At 42.7% G+C, this 26159-nt stretch overlaps 1 protein-coding gene across 3 annotated transcripts; it reads left to right on the top strand.

The window, feature by feature from the left end:
* Window positions 1-8015: 8015 nt before the first annotated feature.
* On the top strand, window positions 8016-25096 carry khk (ketohexokinase). 3 transcript variants are annotated; one of them, XM_085275401.1, is made up of 9 exons: window positions 8016-8483; window positions 10427-10543; window positions 11532-11666; window positions 11810-11944; window positions 22766-22838; window positions 23175-23321; window positions 23437-23525; window positions 23601-23758; window positions 24609-25096. In XM_085275401.1, the coding sequence occupies exons 1-9, from the start codon at window positions 8389-8391 to the stop codon at window positions 24728-24730; spliced, it is 1071 nt and encodes a 356-aa protein (XP_085131527.1). In that variant the 5' UTR covers window positions 8016-8388; the 3' UTR covers window positions 24731-25096. The 3 variants fall into 3 exon arrangements, with proteins under 3 accessions (XP_085131527.1, XP_085131529.1, XP_085131528.1); XM_085275403.1 differs by lacking the exon at window positions 11810-11944 and having other exon boundaries at window positions 8233-8483; XM_085275402.1 differs by lacking the exon at window positions 11532-11666 and having other exon boundaries at window positions 8241-8483.
* The last annotated feature ends 1063 nt before the right edge of the window (window positions 25097-26159 follow it).

Raw genomic sequence — 26159 nt, 5'->3', positions numbered from 1 at the left:
AAAAAAGGAATGTGAGAAGGGGGTGCCATTAAAACAATAAAAACAAAGAAAACTAAAATGCTAAACTAATGCTAACAAGAAAGCCAAGGTGCTAAGCTAATGCTAACAATTGTATGACAGTGACACATGATAAAGTACAATTTGTACATGGGACTAGTCATCTTTATATTGAGTTTCATGGATGCTAATATGGAAGCTAACATTATGCTATGGCTAAAGCTAATGATGACAGTTCAAGGACACAACAGTGGTTGCCCTGGAGATCGATCAAGTGGATGATGGGAACCAGGAAGTCAGACCAGGCAGAGCACATGGAGCACAGGGAGCAGGTGGCAGACAGACCAGGGAGGAAACCTCATTCGAAGGACAAGGTGCAGGTATGTGAGAATACATGATTACAAATATAGGAAACGACTGAAGGAGAAGCATTTATGAGATGATATTAATACTCTAAACTTACAGAAGCTAAAAGTCAATAATTGTGAGTTAATGAGTGAAATTTTCAAAGTCACGGACATACGTTAAATTTCCATAAACCCAAATAGGGCCTCATTAGCTCTCTAAAATGCGATTGAACCTGATGATATTAGTACTTTAAACCTGCAGAAGCTAAAAGCTAATAATTGTGAGTTGAGCAGGACTTATGGATCATGCAATCAATCGGAGACCTCCGCGTCTCCGTGGCTGGGGTAGTCGCAGGCGGCCTTCGGGCACTGCCTTCGTCCCCCCAAGTGCAGACATGCAATCAATCGGAGACCTCCACGTCTCCGCGGCTGGGGCATTCGCAGGCGACCTTTGGACACTGCCTTCGTCCCCCCAAGCGCAGACCGCCCGGGGTGGCTCTTGAGTGAAATTCTCAAAGTCACGGACATACGTTAGATTGCCATGAACCCAAATAGGGCCTAATTAACTCTCTAAAAGGCGATTGAACCTGACAGGGCCCGATTGGCCTCTTGGAAACTTTAAAAATTAAAGCCCAGAAAGGCATTACTTAATTACTATTAGGAAACTTTAAAAATTAAAGCCCAGAAAGGCATTAATGAATGACTATTGTCTTATTTAATTGATGACACACTCCAAGGCGTGATCAACCTTGGCAGGGCCTTCCTTGGAGGAGGATGTCTAGTGATAATGGCCGAAACATCCAATGATTCCAGGGTCCACTACTGATGATGTGTCCTAAATATTACTTTAAAATCAAATTAATGAGACTATAAAAAGATAATACAATAAAAAGCCGTGGGGGACCTTGCCGCCTGGGACGGGAGCAGGCATGGCCAGTGCATTGGAGCCCGGCCCCCTTCGGGGACCGGACTCCCAACTTATTTCTCCCCTATCCAGCCCGTGCCGCCTGTCCACCCACCTGGGTAGCGTGAGGTTCCCTGGGGGCTTTCTTCACTGGGCTGGGGGTGTCCCGACCCCCTCCCAATCCTAAACCTAACCACTTACAAAGAAAACCAAAAAAGGAATGTGAGATGGGGGTGCCATTAAAACAATAAAAACAAAGAAAGCTAGAGTGCTAAGCCAGTGCTAACAAGAAAGCCAAGGTGCTTAGCTGATGCTGGAATGGAAATATGATGAGGGGGTGCCATTGAAACAAGAAAAACAAAGAAAGCTAGAGTGCTAAGCCAGTGCTAACAAGAAAGCCAAGGTGCTTAGCTGATGCTGGAAAGGAAATATGATGAGGGGGTGCCATTAAAACAATAAAAACAAAGAAAACCAAAAAAGGAATGTGAGAAGGGGGTGCCATTAAAACAATAAAAACAAAGAAAACTAAAATGCTAAACTAATGCTAACAAGAAAGCCAAGGTGCTAAGCTAATGCTAACAATTGTATGACAGTGACACATGATAAAGTACAATTTGTACATGGGACTAGTCATCTTTATATTGAGTTTCATGGATGCTAATATGGAAGCTAACATTATGCTATGGCTAAAGCTAATGATGACAGTTCAAGGACACAACAGTGGTTGCCCTGGAGATCGATCAAGTGGATGATGGGAACCAGGAAGTCAGACCAGGCAGAGCACATGGAGCACAGGGAGCAGGTGGCAGACAGACCAGGGAGGAAACCTCATTCGAAGGACAAGGTGCAGGTATGTGAGAATACATGATTACAAATATAGGAAACGACTGAAGGAGAAGCATTTATGAGATGATATTAATACTCTAAACTTACAGAAGCTAAAAGTCAATAATTGTGAGTTAATGAGTGAAATTTTCAAAGTCACGGACATACGTTAAATTTCCATAAACCCAAATAGGGCCTCATTAGCTCTCTAAAATGCGATTGAACCTGATGATATTAGTACTTTAAACCTGCAGAAGCTAAAAGCTAATAATTGTGAGTTGAGCAGGACTTATGGATCATGCAATCAATCGGAGACCTCCGCGTCTCCGTGGCTGGGGTAGTCGCAGGCGGCCTTCGGGCACTGCCTTCGTCCCCCCAAGTGCAGACATGCAATCAATCGGAGACCTCCACGTCTCCGCGGCTGGGGCATTCGCAGGCGACCTTTGGACACTGCCTTCGTCCCCCCAAGCGCAGACCGCCCGGGGTGGCTCTTGAGTGAAATTCTCAAAGTCACGGACATACGTTAGATTGCCATGAACCCAAATAGGGCCTAATTAACTCTCTAAAAGGCGATTGAACCTGACAGGGCCCGATTGGCCTCTTGGAAACTTTAAAAATTAAAGCCCAGAAAGGCATTACTTAATTACTATTAGGAAACTTTAAAAATTAAAGCCCAGAAAGGCATTAATGAATGACTATTGTCTTATTTAATTGATGACACACTCCAAGGCGTGATCAACCTTGGCAGGGCCTTCCTTGGAGGAGGATGTCTAGTGATAATGGCCGAAACATCCAATGATTCCAGGGTCCACTACTGATGATGTGTCCTAAATATTACTTTAAAATCAAATTAATGAGACTATAAAAAGATAATACAATAAAAAGCCGTGGGGGACCTTGCCGCCTGGGACGGGAGCAGGCATGGCCAGTGCATTGGAGCCCGGCCCCCTTCGGGGACCGGACTCCCAACTTATTTCTCCCCTAACCCTAACCCTAACCCCCTTACCTGAAAAAAACCTAAATAAAGGAAAAAATACTTACCTGAAAGAAAACCTATAAAAAGGACGAAAGCAAATTATCTGGGCTAGTCTGAAGAAGGCACAACGAAGCCGAAACGTCGCGACAGCCCACTAGCTATTTAACCCAAGACATGGGTAATTTTTGGAAACACCGGGCAGGGTCTCCACCTCCCGGCAAGAACCCTCGGCCCCCACGATGGACAGTGCACGCCAGGCTCATTGTTGGCCTGTTTTCCTCAACTCCTAACCCTAACCCCTAACCCTGTCCACCTTGGTGAAAGCTGATTATGAATATTTTGATAATCATTTCCATATTGACCGCATCAAACCTAACTTAAAGGGAGAAGAAACCAAAGCTCTAAAAGAACTAAGAGAAAACAAACAAATAATTATAAAACCGGCAGACAAAGGAAGTGCTGTGGTCATCCTGGACAGAGATCAATATTTACAGGAGGGCTACAGACAACTAAATGATACAACATACTACTCAAAATTGAAGAAACCCATCTATTTGGACACACTGCCTATTGTGGAGAAAATAATTAATAATCTTTATCAAAAGAAATTCATTAATATGAAACAAAAAAACTATTTATTAGGCTCCTCTGAGCCAAGAGGAAGGCTGTTTTATTTGCTACCCAAAATCCACAAAGACCCGGCAAAGTGGTCTGTACCATTCCAGGTGCCCCCCGGGCGTCCCATCGTATCTGACTGTGAAAGTGAAACATACCACACAGCAGAATACCTGGACTTTTTCCTAAATCCCTTGTCCACAAAGCATGACAGTTATATTAAAGATACATATGACTTTGTGGAGAAGGTGAAACAGGCAGAGGTACCCCCAGACTCATTTCTCTTCTCGATTGACATTGACAGCCTTTATACCAATATTGACATTAAGGAGGGAATGAACTCCATTAGGAATATTTTCCATAAATATCCAGAAAAGAAAAGGCCAGAAAAAGAATTATTACAATTATTGGAAATCAATCTCACGAGAAATGACTTTGAGTTCAACGGGGACTTCTTTTTACAAATAAAAGGGACAGCCATGGGCAAGAAATTTGCCCCAGCATATGCCAACATATTCATGGCTGAATGGGAAACTGCAGCCCTGGCAAAATGTAATAAAAAACCACTGTATTACTATAGGTTTCTTGACGACATTTGGGGAGTATGGCCTCATTCTGAACAAGATTTTGAAACGTTTCTAAGTACCCTGAATGATCACAATGACTCAATTAAACTTAAATCCACAATTAGTAACTCCACAATTGACTTCTTGGACACAACCACTTTTAAAGGCCCAAATTTTTCACAGACCCACAAATTGGACATCAAAGTATTTTTCAAACCTACGGACACACATGCATTGTTGTTTAAAACAAGCTTCCACCCGAAACATACCTTTGCTGGTCTAATTAAGTCCCAATTATTGCGGTTTCACAGAATTTGCACCCAGCGGGTTGATTTCAGAGCAGCGACCAAAATTCTATTTGCTGCTCTCGCCACTAGAGGGTACTGTCGCTCTTTCCTTAGGAAATGCTTTAAATCATTCCTACAGACTAAACCCATTGATTTAACCCCCATTCTACCAGTTATTTTGACATATGCCCCATCAACGTGTAAACTAATCAGAGTGATTAAGAACAACTTTCAAGATCTTGTCCAGAAAACCCAATTACTGGGTGATTATAAGGTGATAGCTGCCTTTAGGAGGAATAAAAACCTGAGGGATTTCCTCATTAAGGCAAAACTTTCACCTCTCTCTGAGCCCAAACTCAGAGACCAGGGGCAATTTTTTAAGCACCAAACATGGTTGCGCAGCTTCTCAAATGGAAATGTATTCCACTCACAATGTAACGGTACTCCACGCTCCAGGAACTGTATTTATGTGATTACTTGCAGCCAATGTGGCATCCAATATGTTGGTGAGACAGGCAACACACTTCTGACCAGATTCACCCAGCACAGGTACAATGTGTTAAGGAGAAAGAACACACACACACATTTGGTGAAACACTTCCTGTCACATGGCTGGAAATCGGTCAGAGCAACAGTGATACAGGCAAACCCCAGATGGACAGCTCAGCAGAGGAGGAAGGCTGAAAGAGGCTGGATTGCCAAATTAGACACTGTATACTGAAAAAAAAAGTTTTTAAAGGGACATAAAGTCCACACAATGTACATAATTGTCGTTTATTAGTGTCTTGTTGTTGCTATGCTTGTTGGCATGCTTGTCATATTCATCATCATCATTGCTGTTACCATCATTCCACCTGTCTCTGTATATATTTGCTGAAGCACCCTGACCATGAGGTTTATCCTAACCTTAACCGGTTCTAAACCTGCGCTGGATTTAACCTTATCCTTGATGCCCAGCCCTGAGTTCAATCCTGACCCTAACCACTTTGAACCCTATATTGGTTTGACCCTTGACCCCAAAAACTCCCCCCCCCTCCCCTCTCTCCCTCTCTCTTAAACCACCCCCCCTCCCCTCTCTCCCTCTCTCTTACCCCTTTCTCTCGCTCTCCCTCCCTCCCTCCCCATCTGGAAGCCTCATGCTCAGGATGCTAAAACAATCCCTTCTCAGGGCACCAAGTCGGGGACATGGTTCCTTGAGCCGGGAGCAAGGATGGCCTGCGCATTGGTGCCCGATTGCCTTCGGCAATCGAGCCCCCATCTTACCTTCTCCTTACCTAAGGGAACCCTATAAAACTTAGAAAAAAATTAAAAAGATGGAGAAGAAAGTCACATTAAAGACATAAAGAAAGTTAAGACAAACAAAGAGGGAACAAGTGACACAAACAAAGAAAAAGAAAGTCACGTAAAGAACACAAAGACAGATAAGAACACTTAAAGAGAATAAGAAAAATAGAAATGAAAACGTAAGAAAAGTAAAGCAGGTAAAACTGAGAATAAGAAAGAACTAAGAAGACAAACAGACATGAAAAAGAAAAGTAAAGCAGGTGAAACTGAGCACAGAAAAAATTAAGAAACAGAAAAAGTTAAGGAAGTCACGTAAAAGACAAGAAGGAAAGTTGAAAGACGAAACACAGAGAAAGATAGAAAAAGGGAGAGTCACGTAAAAACTGAGAAACAGAAAAGACAAAGAAAAGAATTAGAAAAAAGAAATGTCTGAAAAAAAAGGGGCGGAGACAGCCCAGTATAAAAGGCCCTGAGTGGCAACAGAAAGACAGAAACAGAAACACAGAGACGTTGGGCCAGCCTGAGGAAGGCTATACCCAGCCGAAACGTCGCGATGGCCCAACGGCAGTGCACTACACCCGCTAAGGGTAATTTTTTGAATAGGGGGCACCGTTCCCAATCCCATTGATGGACCGTGCACCCCAGGCTCCGGCAATAGCCGGGCCTGGTCTTACCTCAACACCTAATCCTACCCTATGAAAGGCAGCAACAAGTTTAATGTTCATAAACCTAAAGTATGTATCAGCAGCAGAATGGAGCTAAAAATAAATGTTTGTTTCAGTTCTATGAAGCTTTGAGTATTTTGCATTAGTAGCACTGCTGTGTGTGTTGCATCATATTGCTGTAATTGTTTATATGCTTTATATATTCTGAGGTAAGTTGATCTATAGTGTTACATCATATTCTATAAGGATGTTATGTGTTTGTAGACTTTCTGCCCAGTTTGACCCATTTAGCAGAAGTCAGCCTGTTTAAGGCTCTGATATCTATTCTGTATGACTTAAAGCAGTTATGACATGGTCTGATTTTCTCACCCAATAAAGGAATATTTCATATATCAGTCTACTCTTCATTCTATCAGACACAGTTTTCACAGCTCGTACATTTTGTTTTCATACATATATGTAAGCATTGAGCCAAATTTAGTAATGCCAGCATATTAAATGAACAATATTTCGCTCTTATGTATAACACATCTATATATACACTGTCAAAGATACTCGTCTTTGAGTGACGATTTAAGGTGATAGGACATATAAATAACTGCAACTTGAATCTTTAGTATCATGAACAACATCAGCTAATTGTTATTTACTAACTAATATTAAAATGACTTCAGTACAGAAATGAAGCCCAACAATCATGTTTTACAGTCCTGTGGTCTCAGCCTCAGATACTCAATAAATCACACAGAGTTCATGTAGAAACAAATGAACAAAATGTGTTCTCCTTCATTTCTGTCAAACAAAGCTGTATGAAACGTTTCCAGTGGTTTGTATCATGGTTGCTAGGCAACCTGGGCAGCGCGACAAAGGCTAGACCGTCCCATTTCACAAGCCTCGCACTTCCGGCCTTAGCGGTCTTTGAGTACGCCCCTTGAGGACCGTTAAGGCTGCGTACTTTAAGGCTGCAGACCCTGAATTGGGATACAGCCGCAGTTTGTTGCTGTGACTTCACTCTGAGGTAGTGATGGTAAATTTGATTCTTTTTACTGAATCGAGTTTTAATGAGTCACTCACCAAAGTGAATCGTGTTTTTTGAGTCATTTGATTCACTGAGTCAGTTGACCAGAGAGTGCAAAAAATGTACATTTTCACTCAAACTTAATTTGTTTCTCTTTTCATGTAAATCCTACTGCTAAGATGAATGATTCTAAAAGAAAACAACTATTTTATAGAGAAAAAAAAGAGCAAAAACATTTCTAAAATTAAGCAATTTCCTATCAAAATTGCTAAATAAACATTTATTTTGTTTATTTTTATTTTATTAGTATTTTCCTTAAATGCGTTAAATATATATTTTCTCATCTAAATGTCCACTGAAATGTGAGCCAGGGGGCGTTAATGCGCCTTAACATTGGTTGCCAACCAAGAAGAAGAAGAAGCTGTGAGCCAGGAGGGAGGGGGTTAGTGAGTCCTGAGTGATTCGCTTACGCTTACGATTCGGCACAGGAAGGGAGGGGGTGAGTAGCTCAAATGTGCTGTTAGCATGTTAGCAGAGCGATGCTACTGTGAACCGAGGAGCTATTTTCTTGATGTGAGCTTCTACTCAGGGTTTTTTCTTCCAGTTCAGAGCAGAAAATTTTTTGTTAAGATACTGGATGTTGTTTTTCTCCACAATTTTAATTATAAGCTAGATACATTGCTGCTAACAGCAACAGGGATGAGTCAGTGAGTCAGTTGGGCTTGTGAATCATGATTCATGAGTCAGTAAAGTGATTCTCGAGTATTGAACGATTCGTTCATAATTCGCGCATCACTACTCTGAGGGAATCATGGGAGGAAGTGTTTCAAAGTCCACCTGAGTGTGCGTTTCTAACACCCTCGGATCACAGAGAGTGTGTGTGTCTGTCATTGTGTGGACCAGCATGGAACAGCAGAAGAAGATTCTGTGTGTGGGGCTGGTGTGTCTCGACATCATCAACGTGGTGAACAAATACCCTGAAGAAGACACTGACAGCAGGTTAGCATCCAGGCTAACTCTCACAGCAGGTTAAGCTGCAGGCTAAAGCTGACAGCAGGTTAGCCTGCAGGCTAAAGCTGACAGCAGGTTAGTATGCACGCTAACTCTGACAGGTTAGCATCAAGGCTAATTCTGACAGCAGGTTAGCCTGCAGGCTAAAGCTGATAGCAGGTTAGCCTGCAGGCCAATTCTGACAGCAGGTTAGTATGCAGGCTAAAGCTGAGAGCAGGTTAATATGTTAATATGCAAGCTAACTCTCCAGGTTGGTACAGCTTATGTTGAACCAGCTGTTTAGAGAAGTGGATCTCTAAAAATTGATTTACTGTGACATTGTATACAGTCAGGATTAGGGGTTTACGGGTAAGAGGTTTTGGTGATGTTTAGGTGTCGTGGTTGGCAGTTTTTTTAGGTCAACGTGTGGGCAAAGGTCACACTTTCATTACGTAACAGATTTCAGTGCAACACTATCGACATTTGATACTCCATTTATTTTTTTATTTTAAAAATGAAAAGGCCAGAATATGATGTAAATGCATCTCCTTGGTGCTGCAACAAGCCCTAACCCCACAAACAGGGGTGTCACTAATCTGAAGAAGAGAATTCATCTTTTACCTCTCTCCTAACATGAGGACATTAGCATCACTGGTTCTCCTGTTCTCTTCACTCGTGTGAATGAGGCCAAGCGGCCTGATCTTCTATTATCTAAGTTTTCCTGGCTGAGGCCCTGGCACTAACCTGACTATGACCCAGCTGTCCCCCAACCCTTTGCTTTTAAGTGTGGTCGATAACTGTAGCAAGGATTGCAGGCTGACAGTTTCTCCAGCACATGAACGTTTTTATATGTGTAAAACAGCATACAGCATACTGAGTGGCAGGCTTTTCAGCCCCACTCTCTCCAGCTCAGTGCTCCTCACTTCTCCTGTATAGCACACACCTCACTTCTCTGAGATCCTACTCATAGGGACGACATGATTAGGCCTTGGGGAACAGCTGTGTGCGTGAGGCTCCCCTGACATTGTGAACCCACTGCTCTGCCACAATGACTTTGTTTGTGATGCACTGGTGCTTGTTTCTCATTGGCGATGAGAAACACACTCCTTTGACTTTAACGTTAGCAGCTTCTTTTTGTTTCTGTGTGTAATGTTTGACTCCATGAAGCCTTTCATCACTCCTGCCATCAGACTAAGACCATCAGGTACCGGAACAGCTTCTTCCCCACAGCTGTCAGACTCCTGAACTCTGCCTCCTGACATCTGACCCACGTTAAACTCATGGACTGACCATACACACACACACAACCACCTACATACACACACAATGGACAACTGTACCCTCAAACACACAATAATAACATGGACTGAACCACCACTCACAACCACTAGCACTTTATATAGCCTCTGTAGAAATTATCCACACCCTCACTTACCTTAACTGCACTACTGTGTAGCTCTGTGTAAATAATCATTCTGTACATTCGATAATTTTTAATCCTACAACTGTTTACAACTTGCATAGTTCACATTTCTGTATAGCTGTATATCTCAGATTTCTGTAAAGTTATTTATTTCATATTCTGTATAGTTTTTCATATTTATATCCTGTTCATAGCCTGTACATAGTTTGTACTCACTACAGCCTGTACATACTTATAGTTATAGAATATTCATAACATACTTCATACCATGTACATTATAACATACCATAATAGACCCATTTCTGTAATATACTTACATATCTATATTATTGCTAATATATATTGTAATATATCTATATCATGGCTAAAGCACTTCTGGATGGATGCAAACTGCATTTCGTTGCCCTGTACCTGTGCATGTGCAATGACAACAAAGTTGAATTCTATTCTTATTCTTATTCTATTCTATCAGTATTGAAAATTAATGATTGCCCCTCTGATGGATGATGTCATTACTTTGTACCTACAGATGTCTGTCGCAGCGTTGGCAGCGGGGAGGAAATGCTTCAAACTCATGCACAGTGCTGTCGCTGCTCGGAGCGCCCTGTGCCTTCATGGGCTCCTTGTCAGCTGGTCCTGTGGCCAAGTGAGTCCTTTTCAAATGCTCATCAATAAATCCATTTGTTCAGAAATACAAGAAATACACAGTCATCAATGTTTGAGGGCAGAATCCAGACTGTTAATACCACAGTTTTTTACTGAAACTGTGGTATTTTGGAGATTCTACACACACATACACAGAAATGAACATTATCAACCTACTGAAATAAAAGACTTTCTGCTACTTATCTGGGATATTTATCTGCTCAGTTGTTTAACTGACTGTATTCTGATTAAAAAGTATTGCTTTAATTTTTAGCAGTATAAAGAAAAATGATACTGGCAGCCACCAGTCTTTAATTTGGTGTTTGTGTGATGAAAATTAAAAAATTCGAAGTTGATTCCTTCTTATTGCATTGACAAAATTCATTCAACTTCACCTCATACTTTAACCTCGATATCAAGTCGGTGAGACTGGAAAGCGTTCACGATGTTTAATAACTGCACCAGTGGCATCAGTTTGAAAGTGACTTCCCTTCTTTTTACATTCATGAGGAAACTGGACCTCTTACCTTAACCTGAGATTCAAACTTGTTAGAGAATTTTAGCAAATGCACGCGAGATATGAATTTTAAAATCTTACGATGCCTGATTCTGAAATTATCACGTTAACAGACCTAGGCGTCCATGCTGCCAGCCTGGCAGGGTGACAGCAATACCACATCAGAGCAGGTTAAAGGTGTGGAGATGGTTCTTGATGTTTGAAGCTGTGGTGAAGTACAAAGGGGGAAACTCCTCTGGTGCTCACATTTACAAAGTGCTCTTCAAAGGGTAAAAAAAAGGCAGCTCTTTGTTCCCCAGCAGTTTCACCTGAGCACTAAAAACAGGAGATTTATCATCTTTATTTAACATCCAGTCAGAAAGTGCATTACTAACATACTTGTTACCACCTCTGACTTTAATTTTTCTGTCTGCCATGTGGAGGATCTGTGTTTCAGGAAGCCAAGTCAGTGTAAACAGTTACCTGTCTGTAGTTTTATTTTGGAAGATTTTCAGAAGTACTGCATCGATGTGTCTCTGCTGTCTGAGCACCCTCAGTGCTTCCTTCCAGCCTCCATGGTCATCAGCAACACCAGCACAGGAAGTCGCACTATCCTGCACATGAACAGGTGTGTTTGTGTCACTAACGGCATCTGTTTCAGGGTCATCATAGAGGAGCTCCGCCCCTCCCCTTCTGCCAGTCAGAGTTCGGGTTTCTGCCAGAGTTTTATTTTCGAGGGGACATGATCTTTCCTGTCTGTCTTTCTGTCAGTTTCATCATGGCTGACTTCTCGCAGCGGGACATCGATGTGTCAGCGGTGGTTTTGCAGGTCGAAGGTCAAACTCCATGTGCTTGTTGTGTGGTTTGTCCATCCACTGGAACTCGAACCGTCGTTCTCTCCGATACGTAAGGCATCAGGTCGTCGAAGAGCTGCGATTTTCACAGCTCACGTTAGATATTAATTAATAATGATTATTACAATGATCGAGGTTTTCTTCCAGCCTGTTTGATCAGTGTGTTATTTCTGACATTATGCCCGGCTAATCAGCACCGCAGTGAAATAATCAGTCTTCCCTTTGTCAAAAATACATTTTTAAATAAAATTCTGCAGAATCTTTCCCGTTTCTTTTGATTCTCTTTCTGGTCACCTGAACAAACCCATCAGTGGTTCAGGTGAAGCTTTACTGATTGGATTGCACCACGCCCTCTCAGACTCTAAGCTCCATCCATTGGCTGCTGAAGGTGGATGAAACAAATACACTGATGAGTTTAGAGAATCTGTCATCAGGAAGCATGAAAACCTAAATGTCAGCCTAAATCTGGTCTAATGACAACTGGGCACATGAGCCACTGCAGAGCAATGGCTCCACCAATCAGATGAGGTGAATAACAGATGACTTTTTATCAGGTCAGAGGCGAAGTTGGAAAAAGTGGACCAAACTCTTTAAAGGAGTTTCCTAGAGCAGTTTGTGTGAAGGTCGCGTAGAGGAAACTGATGATGTTGGTATTCTTTTCGTTTTGACCTCAACAACCACTGTAGCTCATTCATTTCCAGTTTCTGTTAAAAAACGTCCTGGTTGAGATATCCACATCGAATGTTAGGTGAGCAAAAGAAAAGCGTGAAGCAGTCAGTAAAACCTTCAGGCAGGTAAACTGTTTATAAAGCAGCTTCCTTTTTCTCGCTGAGCCTTGTCACAAACTTTTCTGTTAGCTCTGCAGTGGTTTCTAGGGATAATTCATCATAAATTATTTAATTTCTCCCAAAGTATAAACAAGTTTATTAATCAAAAGTCAATCTGTATGGGTTTTCTTCCACTATAAATAGAATAAGCAAAGATAAGCAAAACTGTGCAGGTGTTGTTGATCACACTTGAAGCCTAATATGGCGTCTTGTTGCAATAAACACGAAAGTATGCTTTTCTACAGTGGGCACCAGAGATGGGCAGTAGCGCGTTACTGTAATTCGATTACTTTTTTCAAGTAACGAGTAAAGTAAGGGATTACTATTGCAAAAAAGGTAATTAGATTACCGTTACTTTCCCGTAAGCACCCCACGTTACTGTGTTACTAAAACCGTGATTTTTTTGCGAGGGTGTCTCATGACAATGATGTAAGCGAGTGCAACGTTCGTGGCAACAGCTGTGTGCAGATCAAGAATGGATAATATATCGAGTCTGGGAGCGAGTATGACCGCGCAGCATTTAAAGCGTGGAAGTACTGACCTTACTTTGAGTTTAATTCTGTAAAAAGTGACAAAAACATTAGCTTCTGCTGTTCACTGCGTGGGAAGAAAACTTCTTTTTACAGCGAAAAAAAACCCTAAACATCCGAGCAAGCACTGAGTACGCTACCAGTGAATGGGAAGGAAATTCACAGACAAACTCGCGGATTCTTTCACTGACCGCTGAGACACACCTGCACCAGGGCAAACATCCGCCTACCCCACTTTTTACTTGCACCTATTTGAAAGACTGAGTGTAAACACAAAAAAAAAAATTTATTTTATGTGCTGGAATGTGCAGAAAATAGGTTTAAATGTTAAACAAATTTCTTCCAGTCAGAGAATGTTGCAGATAATTAAATCTTTGCTTGATGCATAAAGTTAAAAGATTAAAACTAATAAAACAAATTTTAAAAAGAGCCTTTTCCGTTTGATTACATTTTATATGATGGATTAGGCAGAAAGTAGAATTGGGCTGAAAGATCTATCGCCTTATTACCTATTCAGGTTGTAAATCGTGTTTTTAAAAAGTAACTAAGTAATTAATTACTTTTGAAAATAAGTAATCAGTAAAGTAACAGGATTACTTTTTGGGGGAAGTAATCAGTAATTAGTTACTGATTACTTTTTTCAAGTAACTCGACCAACACTGGTGGGCACTGAGGGACAAAGGCCTGAATATAAGAGATATTCATGGTTTAATGGTGAAATTTTTTTACATTGTTGTAGGAAAATACGAAATGAGTGGAGTGATTTATTGAAAACTGTGCAAACATAGCCACGATTCCACTGTGAGTTTTCCTATCCAGGTATCCATTTTATTGCACTGCCAGTGTGTTTGGGCAGATATTACTGCATGCTGGATCAAGATTCAAGATTCTTTATTTGTCACATGCATAATTATACAAGTACAACACACAGTGAAATGTGTCCTGAAAACGCTCCTGGGCTGTGCAAAAAGAAAACATTATACACAGTAAGTAAATATGTGCAAGGAAGACCTTACATGCAGTAAATGGGGCGACCATGGCTCAGGGGGTTTGGAAGCGTCTCTGTAACCGGAAGGTCGCCGGTTCGATCCCCGGGCTCTCTGTCCTGGTCGTTGTGTCCTTGGGCAAGACTCTTTACCCTACTTGCCTACTGGTGATGGCCAGAGGGGCCGATGGTGCGATATGGCAGCCTGGCTTCTGTCAGTCTGCCCCAGGGCAGCTGTGGCTACAACTGTAGCTGCCTCCACCAGTGTGTGAATGTGAGAGTGAATGAATAGTGGCATTGTAAAGCGCTTTGGGTGCCTTGAAAAGCGCTATATAAATCCAATCCATTATTATTGAGTGAATTATATAATTAAGTAAATTTAAATAAAATAAAACAATCTGGAAATTTAAGTTGAAAAATTGAGAATGTACATTGTGCGAGAGGGATGCTGAAGTGTCTTGTGCCGTAGTGTGGCAAGAAAGATCAGGCATGATATGAGGATATGGTAAGAAAAAGTCCTGTCTCAGTCACTTATGGATGCTGTGAGTGGGGGGCATGTCCTGATTTAACACCAGGATGGCCTGGGGAAAGAAGCTCCTCTTGAGTCTCTCTGTTTTTGCCTGGATGGTGTGGAACCTTCTGCCTGATTGCAGAAGTTGGAACTGTTCCTGGGATGGGACGAGTCCTTCAGTATCTGAGCTGCTCTGGACCAGCATCTCCTCATGTAAATGTCCTGTAAGGAGGGGACAGCAGCCCTGCAGCAGTGTTTTGCCGTACGGCTCACTCTCTGAAGAGCTTTTTGGCCTTGACAAAGCGGTTCCCATACTAGGATGTGATGTTCTCTGTGAGGATGCTCTCCACAGCGCCTGTGTACAATACAGTACAATTTTATTTATATAGCACATTTTAAAAAAAACCACAGGTATGCCAAAGTGCTTCACAGAGTTAGAGCAATAATAAATACAAATACAAAATACAAATAAAATATACTAACAGGCGGGTGACATAACTAACCAATAATACACCAGGCATAGTAGGCACAACCCGAAAGGCTGAAGGTTAAAACATTATAAATATTAATAAAGCGAAAAAGATAACTTACAGTACACCAAAAATGCGGGCTCTAGGAGGCGGGGAAAGCAAGGCTCTCCCCGCTCTGAACTCCTTCAGTTGTCGTAGGTGGTACAGGCGCTGCCTAGCCTTTTTGGACTGGACCTGAATGTGTGCAGACCATGTCAGGTCTGAGGAGATGTGGACACCAAGATACTTGAAGGACTGCACCCTCTCCACTGGAGCTCCTGATGATAATGGGCTTGTGGTCTCTGTGCTGACTCCTGAAGTCCAACACCAGCTCCTTGGTTGAGCTAGAGGTGGTTGTCCTGGCACCACGATGCCAGATTCTTCACTTCATCCATGTAGGCCGCCTCATCGTTGTTGGAGACGGCGCCCAACACCACTGTGTCGTCAGCAAACTTCGCAATGGTGTTGGAGCCATGGGTGGCCACACAGTCTGAAGTGGGAGTAGAGCAGTGGCGAGAGGACACGCCCCTGTGACGCTCCGGTGTTGATGGTGATGTTGTCAGAGACACACCTACCCACCCTCACCACCTGAGTTCTGCCAGTGAGGAAGTCCAACACCCATGCACTCATACGACTGTTGAGTCCCAGATCCCTCAGCTTTTTGAACAGTCTGCAGGGCACTATTGTGTTAAACACTGAACTGTAATCAACAAACAGCATTCTCACATAGTTACCCTGTTTCTTGTCCACGTGGCTGAGTGTGGTGTGCAGGACGTGGGCGATGGCGTCCTCTGTGGATCTGTTGGATCTGTAGGCGAACTGGAGCGGATCTGTGGTGTCTGCGATGGAGGAGGAGATGATGTTCTTCAGCAGCCTCTCGATCACCTTCATAACCACCGAAGTCAGTGCAACTGGCCGGTAGTCATTCAGGAATGAGGGCTTGTTGTTCTTGGGCACAGGGATGATGGTGGATCTCTTGAAGCATGTGGGGACCACAGACTTAGCCAGGAACTCGTTGAAGATGGAAGTGAACACACCTACTAGCTGGTCAGCACAGCAGACGGCCGGTGATGCCGTCTGGCCCCGCTGCTTTCCTTGTGTTCACGCTCTTCAGCCCCACTCAGATGCTCCGCAATGCTGATCACTGGTCTCTCTCTTTCTCTCTCTGATGATGTCACCGTCCTCAGTTGTCAGGCAGTAGTTAGCATTAGCCACCTGGCAAACCTCGAAACGAGTGTAGAACTCATTCGGCTCGTTGGTGAATGCAGAATCAGCGTTGATCAGTGCAGTATCTATGGCTTTGTAGTCCGTGATGGTGCGTAGTCCATGCCACATGATTCTTGTGTTGCCCTGGTGAAAGCGAGACTCCACGTGCTCCCGCTACCAGCATTTGGCATCCCTCACCACGTGCCGCACACCATATGAAGCAGCTTTGTAGGCGCTCATATCCCCAGTGGTAAGACCGGTGTTGTAGGTGGCAGTCCTGGTGTTTACTGTTGTGCAGTTCGATCTGCCCACCCATGGTCTCTGGTTCGGGAATGACACAACTCTTGCAGTGGGGGATGATCTCCTCCGCTAATATGCTAGCGAAGCTAACTGCTACTTCCGTTAACTCGTTGATGTTGACTGCACATGCTCTGAACATGTTCCAGTCTACGTCGTTGAGTGCGTCCTGTAGCATAGCTTCTGATTGGGCAGACCAGCGTTTCACCTTCTTCGTGGTTACTTCATCCCTCCATATATTTTGTTTATACTAAGGAATGAGGAAGATGGCGTTGTGGTCAGACTTTCCAAAGGCCGGGTGTGAAACAGCTTTTTAGTCCCGCCTGTATGGAGCCAGCACATTTCCTCCAGCGCTGCTTTGTTCTTCGACTCGGGTGAGCATCCTGTCCTTTGTTGTTTCACGCGCCGCTTAGTATCTCGGTCAGCCAGGACAGATCGGGTTTAAAAGTATCTAAGACTACATGTGCAAACTTGTTACAGATGTTGAGGAGCGATCTGCTGTCGTAAACTATAAAACCATAAGATTTTGGAATGTAAAACAAAGCAATAAATAATTAAGCAGCTAAAAAAGTGCATAGTCTGTGTGGAGCAGTCAGGAAGGCGTCCGGACGTGGCCACGCCATCTTCCATCTGTCTCTGATGGAACTTTTCTAAGTTTATAACTCATCAGTTTATCAAAGATCTGAAACACCACTGACTAACCTGCAGCTGAAACCATGACAGAGCCTCCTTCGTGCCTCAGATGGCTGCAGACTCTGACTGTCTGACCTCCTGACCTCCTCGTACATACTGACCATGATGTGGATCCATCGCTCCATCAGACCTGTTCCTCTGATTTTCAGTCCAGCTCTTATGTAATTTTCATGCCTTGGCCATTCCTCCTGTGTTTCTTCATTGAGAATAATTTCCTGACAGTTGCCCTTCCACTGAGGCCATTTCTAATGAGACTTTAATGACAGTAGATGATCAGCTGAAGTTCCAGATTATCTGTCAGGTCTTTGCTTTTTTCCCCTTACTTAAGGACGTGACTTTCAGATACTGTTCATCTTCTCTGAACAGTTCTTTTTTTGTCCTCCAAGTTTCCTCAGCTTTTTAACACTAGGGATTATTTTCACTCTGGCCTGCAACAGTAAGGGCAACAGGCCTTTTTTTTTTCTTTTTTTTTAAAGAGGCTGAGTTCTCAGTGTATTTTTATTTTGACAACATTTTGAAACTGACCTGCAACAAAACTAATGAATTCATTATTGTGACATGATAGGGTGGGGCAAGGTCTCACAATGGGTTCACCCAAGACCTTGGCTGATGGTGACCCATGCTCATTTTTCATCTTGGCTCATGTGATTGCGTAGATGATCAACAGTGGGTCCATCACCCTCTTAGGGACACTACCAATAGGTCTTAAAAATCACCAATTGCTCTTAGAACTGAAGAGGCATCTCGGATGAGAGGTGAGACGTGTTGAGAAACGTAAAGAAGTCCACACGGTTTTCTTTCCAAGCTCTTTAAATTATTGTAAATGTACAAGAGTGAAAGTTTATCACACCATCCACCTCTGCCTGTAATCCAGCATTCCCCTCAGCAGATATAAACACGTTTACAGCAAATACAAAAATTGTTTCGGTCTATTTTGTCTTCCAGGGGCCAGAGCAGGCAACATTGAGGGAAATTTAAAACTGCTGGCTAAATGTAAACATGAATTCAGTAAAATTGTAATTCACTTCAGCAGTAATGACACCCGTTTACGTAATTCCGAGGTCACCAAAATCAATGTTGAATCGGTGCGTAACTTTGCCAAAACAATGTCAGACTCTGTAGTTTTCTCTGGTCCCCTCCCCAATCAGACCAGGAGTGACATGTTTAGCCGCATGTTCTCCTTAAATTGCTGGTTGTCTGAGTGGTGTCCCAGAAACGATGTGGGCTTCATAGATAATTGGCAAACCTTCTGGAGGAAACCTGGTCTTGTTAGGAGAGACGGCATCCATCCCACTTTGGATGGAGCAGCTCTCATTTCTGGAAATCTGCCCAAATTTATTAAACCCCCCAAAATATGACTATCCAGAGTTGGGACCAGGAAGCAGAGTTGTAGTCTTACACGCCTCTCTGCTAGACCTCAGTGCAGCCATTAGAGCTGACCGAAGGCGCTTGGTTAGCAAAAGAAGGTTAACCCTCCCGGTCATACTCCTTGCCAATGTTCAGTCTTTGGAAAATAAAATAGACAAACTCCATGCTCGAATTTCCACGCAAACGTCAGGAGTGCTCCATACTGTGTTTTTGCAAAATACTGGCTGGGGGAGAGAACACCCGATAACACCAGATGGCTACGGGGTCTTCAGAGCGGGCGAAGTGCTCCGGGCAGTGGCAAGATACGCGGCGGAGGAATGGCCGCCCTCATCAAACAATCGTGGTGTACTGACTGTAAGATCATTTCAAAATCCTGCTCTGAAAATGTGGAATTTCTGACTTTGATAAAGGCCTTGCTATTTGCCCAGAGAACTGCAGTGCATCATTGTGTGCAGTGTACATGCCTAAACTACATCAGTTTGTAACCTTCCCCACCACAGGAAATAAAATACTGGATCACTGTTACAGCAAGATCAGAAATGCCTTCTCAGCTGAACAAAAACCTAATTTCAGAAAGTTTAATCACCTGGCAATCTGGCTAAAACCCATATATAACAAAAAGCTCAAGACAAAACCAGTCACAGTCAGGCCTATTAATACCTGGACTGACAGTGCAAAAGCCAGTCTGCTGGGCAGAGCTGCTTAGAGACTACAGACTGGAGCATCTTCAAAGGAACAGCTAACAATATCCACGAATACACAGAGACTGTAAGCGACTACATAAACTGGTGTACGTGTATTTGTACCCCTCCCAGGACTGTGCGCAGGTTCCAAGGCCAAAAACCCTGGCTTAATGGAGACATTAAACTGGAAATAAGGGAGAGGAGGGAGGCCTTCAAGGCAGGAGATCAGATGGAGTATAAGAGAGCCCACTACGAACTGCAGAAGTCCATCAGAGTAGCAAAGTGAGCCCACTCAAAAAGAAAAAGAAACAAAGAAAAAAAACATCTTGTCTTTATCTTATAAAAAGTGTAACTTGACCTGGAGAGCTCTGCACAAGAATTCCAATGTGCATGGACTGTTGGTCCTGTGCACAAATGGCAAATAAAAATCTTGAATCTTGAATCCTACAGTATTTAAAAGTAGAATGGGAGGCAGAGCCTTCAGTTTTCAGGCCCCTCTTCTGTGGAACCAGCTTCCAGTTTGGATTCAGGAGACAGACACTATCTCTACTTTCAAGATTAGGCTTCAAACTTTCCTTTTTGCTAAAGCATATAGTTAGGGCTGGACCAGGTGACCCTGAATCCTCCCTTAGTTATGCTGCAATAGACATAGGCTGCTGTTATTAATCTCCGTCTGTCCTCCACAGCATGTCTTTATCCTGTCTTCCTTCTCTCACCCCAACTGGTCACAGCAGATGGCCCCGCCCCTCCCTGAGCCTTGTTCTGCCAGAGGTTTCTTCCTGTTAAAAGGGAGTTTTTCCTTCCCACTGTCGCCAAAGTGCTTGCTCATAGGGGGTCATATGATTGCTGGATTTTTCTCTGTATGTATTATTGTAGGGTGTACCTTACAATATAAAGCGCCTTCAGGCGACTGTTGTCGTGATTTGACGCTATGTGAATAAAACTGAATTGAAAGTCTCTATAGGAGGATGTTTCTATAATTCACCTGTTTCAACTGTATTAAGACTAAAAGTTTGCATTATAAAGGTGGGGCCTCTGTGACTGACTGGTGGATGGCAACACAGTCAGCTTTACAGGGAGTGCAGAATTATTAGGCAAGTTGTATTTTTGAGGAATAATTGTATTATTGAACAACAACCATGTTCTCAATGAACCCAAAAAACTCATTAATATCAAAGCTGAATGTTTTTGGAAGTAGTTTTTAGTTTGTAGTGTTTAGTATGTTGCTTTGTTGTTGTTGTTTTTTGTCTTTTTTGCTTGTTTTCTATTCTTCTCTCAACAGGTGATCCAGGAGATTTTTATTTTTTTTCTCCCCCCCTTTCTCACTGTCCCTCTCCCCTTCTGTTTTTCCTTTCCTTCCTCTTTCTTTCTCCCTCTCCTATCCCTCACTCATGTCTGTCCCGTCTGTAACATCTGAAAATAAAATATAATAAATAATAAAAACAAAGATTGACCAAATGGACCAATACGGCAATGCCACGATGATCCATTTGGCAAAGTAAATCCATTGGGTATCCTTGTTGGTCTTCAGACAACAATTCTGATGGCTAAAGAACCAAATGGGACAGGCAGAAAAAAAAAAAAAAAAAAAGGAAGTAGTTTTTAGTTTGTTTTTAGTTTTAGCTATTTTAGGGGGATATCTGTCTGTGCAGGTGACTATTACTGTGCATAATTATTAGGCAACTTAACAAAAAACAAATATATACCCATTTCAATTATTTATTTTTACCAGTGAAACCAATATAACATCTCCACATTCACAAATATACATTTCTGATATTCAAAAACAAAACAAAAACAAATCAGCGACCAATATAGCCACCTTTCTTTGCAAGGACACTCAAAAGCCTGCCATCCATGGATTCTGTCAGTGTTTTGATCTGTTCACCATCAACATTGCGTGCAGCAGCAACCACAGCCTCCCAGACACTGTTCAGAGAGGTGTACTGTTTTCTCTCCTTGTAAATCTCACATTTGATGATGGACCACAGGTTCTCAATGGGGTTCAGATCAGGTGAACAAGGAGGCTATGTCATCAGTTTGTCTTCTTTTATACCCTTTCTTGCAGCCACGCTGTGGAGTACTTGGACGCGTGTGATGGAGCATTGTCCTGCATGAAAATCATGTTTTTCTTGAAGGATGCAGACTTCTTCCTGTACCGCTGCTTGAAGAAGGTGTCTTCCAGAAACTGGCAGTAGGACTGGGAGTTGAGCTTGACTCCATCCTCAACCCGAAAAGGCCCCACAAGCTCATCTTTGATGATACCAGCCCAAACCAGTACTCCACCTCCACCTTGCTGGCGTCTGAGTCGGACTGGAGCTCTCTGCCCTTTACCAATCCAGCCACGGGCCCATCCATCTGGCCCATCAAGACTCACTCTCATTTCATCAGTCCATAAAACCTTAGAAAAACCAGTCTTGAGATATTTCTTGGCCCAGTCTTGACGTTTCAGCTTGTGTGTCTTGTTCAGTGGTGGTCGTCTTTCAGCCTTTCTTACCTTGGCCATGTCTCTGAGTATTGCACACCTTGTGCTTTTGGGCACTCCAGTGATGTTGCAGCTCTGAAATATGGCCAAACTGGTGGCAAGTGGCATCTTGGCAGCTGCACGCTTGACTTTTCTCAGTTCATGGGCAGTTATTTGGTGCCTTGGTTTTTCCACACACTTCTTGCGACCCTGTTGACTATTTTGAATGAAACGCTTGATTGTTCGATGATCAGCTTTGCAATTTTGAGACTGCTGCATCCCTCTGCAAGATATCTCACTATTTTTGACTTTTCTGAGCCTGTCAAGTCCTTCTTTTGACCCATTTTGCCAAAGGAAAGGACGTTGCCTAATAATTATGCACACCTGATATAGGGTGTTGATGTCATTAGACCACACCCCTTCTCATTACAGAGATGCACATCACCTAATATGCTTAATTGGTAGTAGGCTTTCGAGCCTATACAGCTTGGAGTAAGACAACATGCATGAAGAGGATGATGTGGACAAAATACTCATTTGCCTAATAATTCTGCACTCCCTGTATAGTAGCTTGCTGTCTGATAGGCTGCACCTGCTCTGTGGTTGTTCCATGAATTTTATACAGCAGAGCAGTTTACCAGTCCTGCTGGTTTGGTGTCATAATGATGTGATAGGAAGGTTAACATGAATCTGCTAAATGCAGGGAGAATCCAGAAAAAATGGTTTGACCTGAGTTTTGAAGAGATGGAAGTGGTTGTTTTAAAGGACCATAAGCTCTGACCTCAATTCCTGTCTGTCAGGAACCTTCCAGATGTCACAGCAGAGGATTTTTCAAAAGTTCACCTTCATCAGTTCAAGTGGATCCACTGGGAGGTGAGTAAAGTCCAGTAAACGAGCCAACCCAACCTAGTATTAAACTGACATTGGTAATCAGAATTTTAAATTAAGATCATAAACACAACCTGTTAATGATGAGTAACCAATCAGAAAACACCTGTCACCATCTTAACACCTTTCCAGCCTGCACTCCTCAGAGGTTTGTGCTCATTTAGAAACAATATTTTCACCAGAAGACTTAAAAAACAACAACATTAATTTGAAATTGATCAATGATGATTAATTCATTAAACAAAAGCGCACTCTAACCCACTGGAAACTGTTTTGTCTCATAAATCTTGTTTGTTTGCTGTCACACTTTAACTCCTGTAGGGCCGAAACGCAGAGGAGCAGGTGAAGATGATCCAGCAGGTAGAGCGATATAACAGCATGTTGCCACAGCAACAGAAGATCACCATTTCCGTGGAGATAGAGAAGACCAGAGAGCCGCTGTACCAGCTGTTTCCTCATGGCGATGTGGTGAGAGCTTCTGTGCCAGAACCAGGAGAACATAAACTGCCCACTCTATCAGACAAAATGTTATTGCATGTTTTCTGTCACGTGTTGCAAATTCATCGCGGTTTCATGTCTTTAGGTGTTTGTCAGTAAGGACGTTGCTCGTGATTTTGGGTTTGAGTCAGCTGAAGCTGCCCTGAAAGGACTTTACAGTCGAGTCAAACAGGGGTGAGCGGTCACAGGTCAGCAGTGTAACATTAGTAACAACCATAGAAATAAAAATATGACGCCATCCTTCCTCAGGGCCATCCTGATCTGTGCCTGGGCAGAAAAAGGAGCTGATGCTTTGGGTCCTGATGGTGTGATCATTCATTCTGATGCATTTCCTCCTGAAAGTCTCGTTGATACGCTTGGAGCTGGGGACACCTTCAACGCTGCTGTCATCTACACACTGTCCAAGGGTGAGACTTTTAAACATCTATGTAGCAGGAAGCCAGCAAAACCTCAGTATTCTGTAGCAAATAGCTTTATTAATAAAGTGCTGATCCTGATACACGCCAGAACAAAACCTGTTTTAACATATATCCGTTGTTGTAAGTGTACATGGATTGGCTCTTATATAATCCTTTTCTACGCTACTTGAGCACTCAAAACTTTATACAACATGCCTCATCCACCCATGGACAGACAGTTTTCTATCCACAAGCTATGCGACTTGGGGTCCTATTTTGGCATGCAGACTGGAGCAGCCAGGAACCCAATCACGACCGTTCTGATTAGTCGGTGACCTGCTCCCATGACCCCACGGAGGAAAAGATGAGATGGAAACATTTCAACACAGGACCATCACAATAAGACTGTTAATTAAATTAAAACTGTTAATTAAACTTCCCTTTAATTAACTTTGATTTATACAGCACCAAATCACAACAACAGTCTCAAGGTGTTTTATATTGTAAGGTAGACCCTACAATAATACATACAGAGAAAAACCCCCTATGACCCCCTATGAGCAAGCACTTTGGCAACAGTGGGAAGGAAAAACTCCCTTTTAACAGGAAGAAACCTCCGGCAGAACAAGGCTCAGTGAGGGGCGGGGCCATCTGCTGTGATTGGTTGGGGTGAGAGAAGGAAGACAGGATAAAGACATGCTGTGGAAGAGAGACAGAGATTAATAACAGATATGATTCAATGCAGAGAGGTCTGTTAACACATAGTAATGCCCTTTAATTCCCCTTTACTTTTAAATAAAATAAATCAGTAACACCTGAGGACTGATTAATTTAAAAGATCAATGTTTTCTGTCTATAGGTGGAAGTTTGCAAGATGCCCTAACCTTTGGCTGCAGGGTTGCTGGCAGGAAGTGTGGTTTCCATGGTTATGACAGCATCAGCAAAGTCTTCAATGACATGCAACCACAAAGTTTGTTTTAGGGAAACCCAGTCCACAAAAGCACATGACCACATGAAAAACAATGTGTAAACATAAACATGTGTGTTAACGTGAAAGTGTTTGAAGGCACAACTGAAATTTTATCTAATTTTCAGTTTAAGGAAAATCATCTGTGGTATAAGGGATCTGCATAATTACAATTAGTAACTGACATTTAACATCCATTAGTTCATTCATTCACAGATCAATAACTGGATTATTGTTCAATAAATGATTAACTGAAGTGAGAGAAGCAAACGTTTCTTTGGAGTGTTTTTACTTGGTGGAATTAAATCTCACTGATCAGTGATTGGGTTGATTGTTTTTGTCCTGATAGTTTGTTTTTCATTAAAACAATTACCACTCGATGCTCAGACACAGCTTCCTTTCATTCTCTCTACAAATAACCGTGTCAGGGTACTCACTCGCAAGGTCTGGTTTCCTGCGCAGAAAGGAACAAAAAGCCAAAGACGACAAACATGTTTTTATTGAAGACCCAATTCTACAACGATTTCCAGTTTAACAACCAGGCGTCAAACAACTGTTGTACTCCAGCTTCTCACAGGTGAGTTAAACATCCCAGGTGCAACTGGCAGTGGCAAGCAGGAAGGGCCACCTCTAAAACACAAGGCATAATTGGCACACATACACATGAGTGAGAGCGATGGAGAAAGGAAATTGAGTCATCAGAACCACAACAATAGCAGAAAACTTGCTGAGCACCAGTTCAGCTCACTGGGATGAGCAGGTGACCATATGCCTCTCAGTTTTAAGAAAGGCTAGTGACCCCTGTTATAGAGTCTGACAGCTGCAGGGATTATATACAAATATTCAACTGGGGGTTAGGGTTTAACCAGGTCTAAAAGATTTTTTAAAAAGAAGGCTTTATAAGATAGACCTTCTGAGTATCACTACAAAGATTACCAACAGTGGTCCTCATACCACAGTTTGATATCAGCAAACACTGAGAGCATACATTGATATGACACCACAGCCATGCTATCATTCAAACACTGATAACAGCATAAATCGAATTAAATCGGGACTTGATGAGACCTTTCGAGTATCACTAGAAATATTATAAACAGTCGTCTCCATACCACAGTTTGCTATCAGTAAACACTGATAGCATACCACATCCATGTTAGCAGTGTATAAACAGATGGTTTAGCATATATTAGCAAAGGTATCAATAAAGGACTACTGTATTAAACACTTTTACTAACCTCAAGCAGATGGACAGGCGCTCTGCAGGTGGGATTGAGCGCCTGTAGTTGTTGTCTAGGCGGGCGATGCTTGGACCGCCGTGGGACAGCAGCTCCTCAAACTGGGCCAGGGAAAGACAGTGGTATCGCTGAAAGTGGCCGTCATCCAGGCGCAGCTCCTGGAGCAAGTGGTGAAACTCACCAAACTGCTCACGCTTCTGGAGGA

The sequence above is a fragment of the Mchenga conophoros genome, linkage group LG5, assembly GCF_057382185.1.
Source record: "Mchenga conophoros isolate Kocher_MC1m ecotype Shallow Benthic linkage group LG5, M_conophoros_male_GT1.1, whole genome shotgun sequence".
Lineage (NCBI taxonomy): Eukaryota > Metazoa > Chordata > Actinopteri > Cichliformes > Cichlidae > Mchenga > Mchenga conophoros.
The sequence above is the reverse complement of the archived record's forward strand: the minus strand, read 5'-3'. Positions and strand labels throughout refer to the sequence as shown.

Bases quoted from the DNA above. Each gene is read 5' to 3' on its own strand.
- khk (XM_085275401.1), top strand. From the start codon at position 8,389: ATGGAACAGCAGAAGAAGATTCTGTGTGTGGGGCTGGTGTGTCTCGAC. The intron at 10,544-11,531 runs GTGAGTCCTTTT...ACCTGTCTGTAG, and splicing joins TCAGCTGGTCCTGTGGCCAA to TTTTATTTTGGAAGATTTTC. The intron at 22,839-23,174 runs GTGAGTAAAGTC...TAACTCCTGTAG, and splicing joins TCAAGTGGATCCACTGGGAG to GGCCGAAACGCAGAGGAGCA.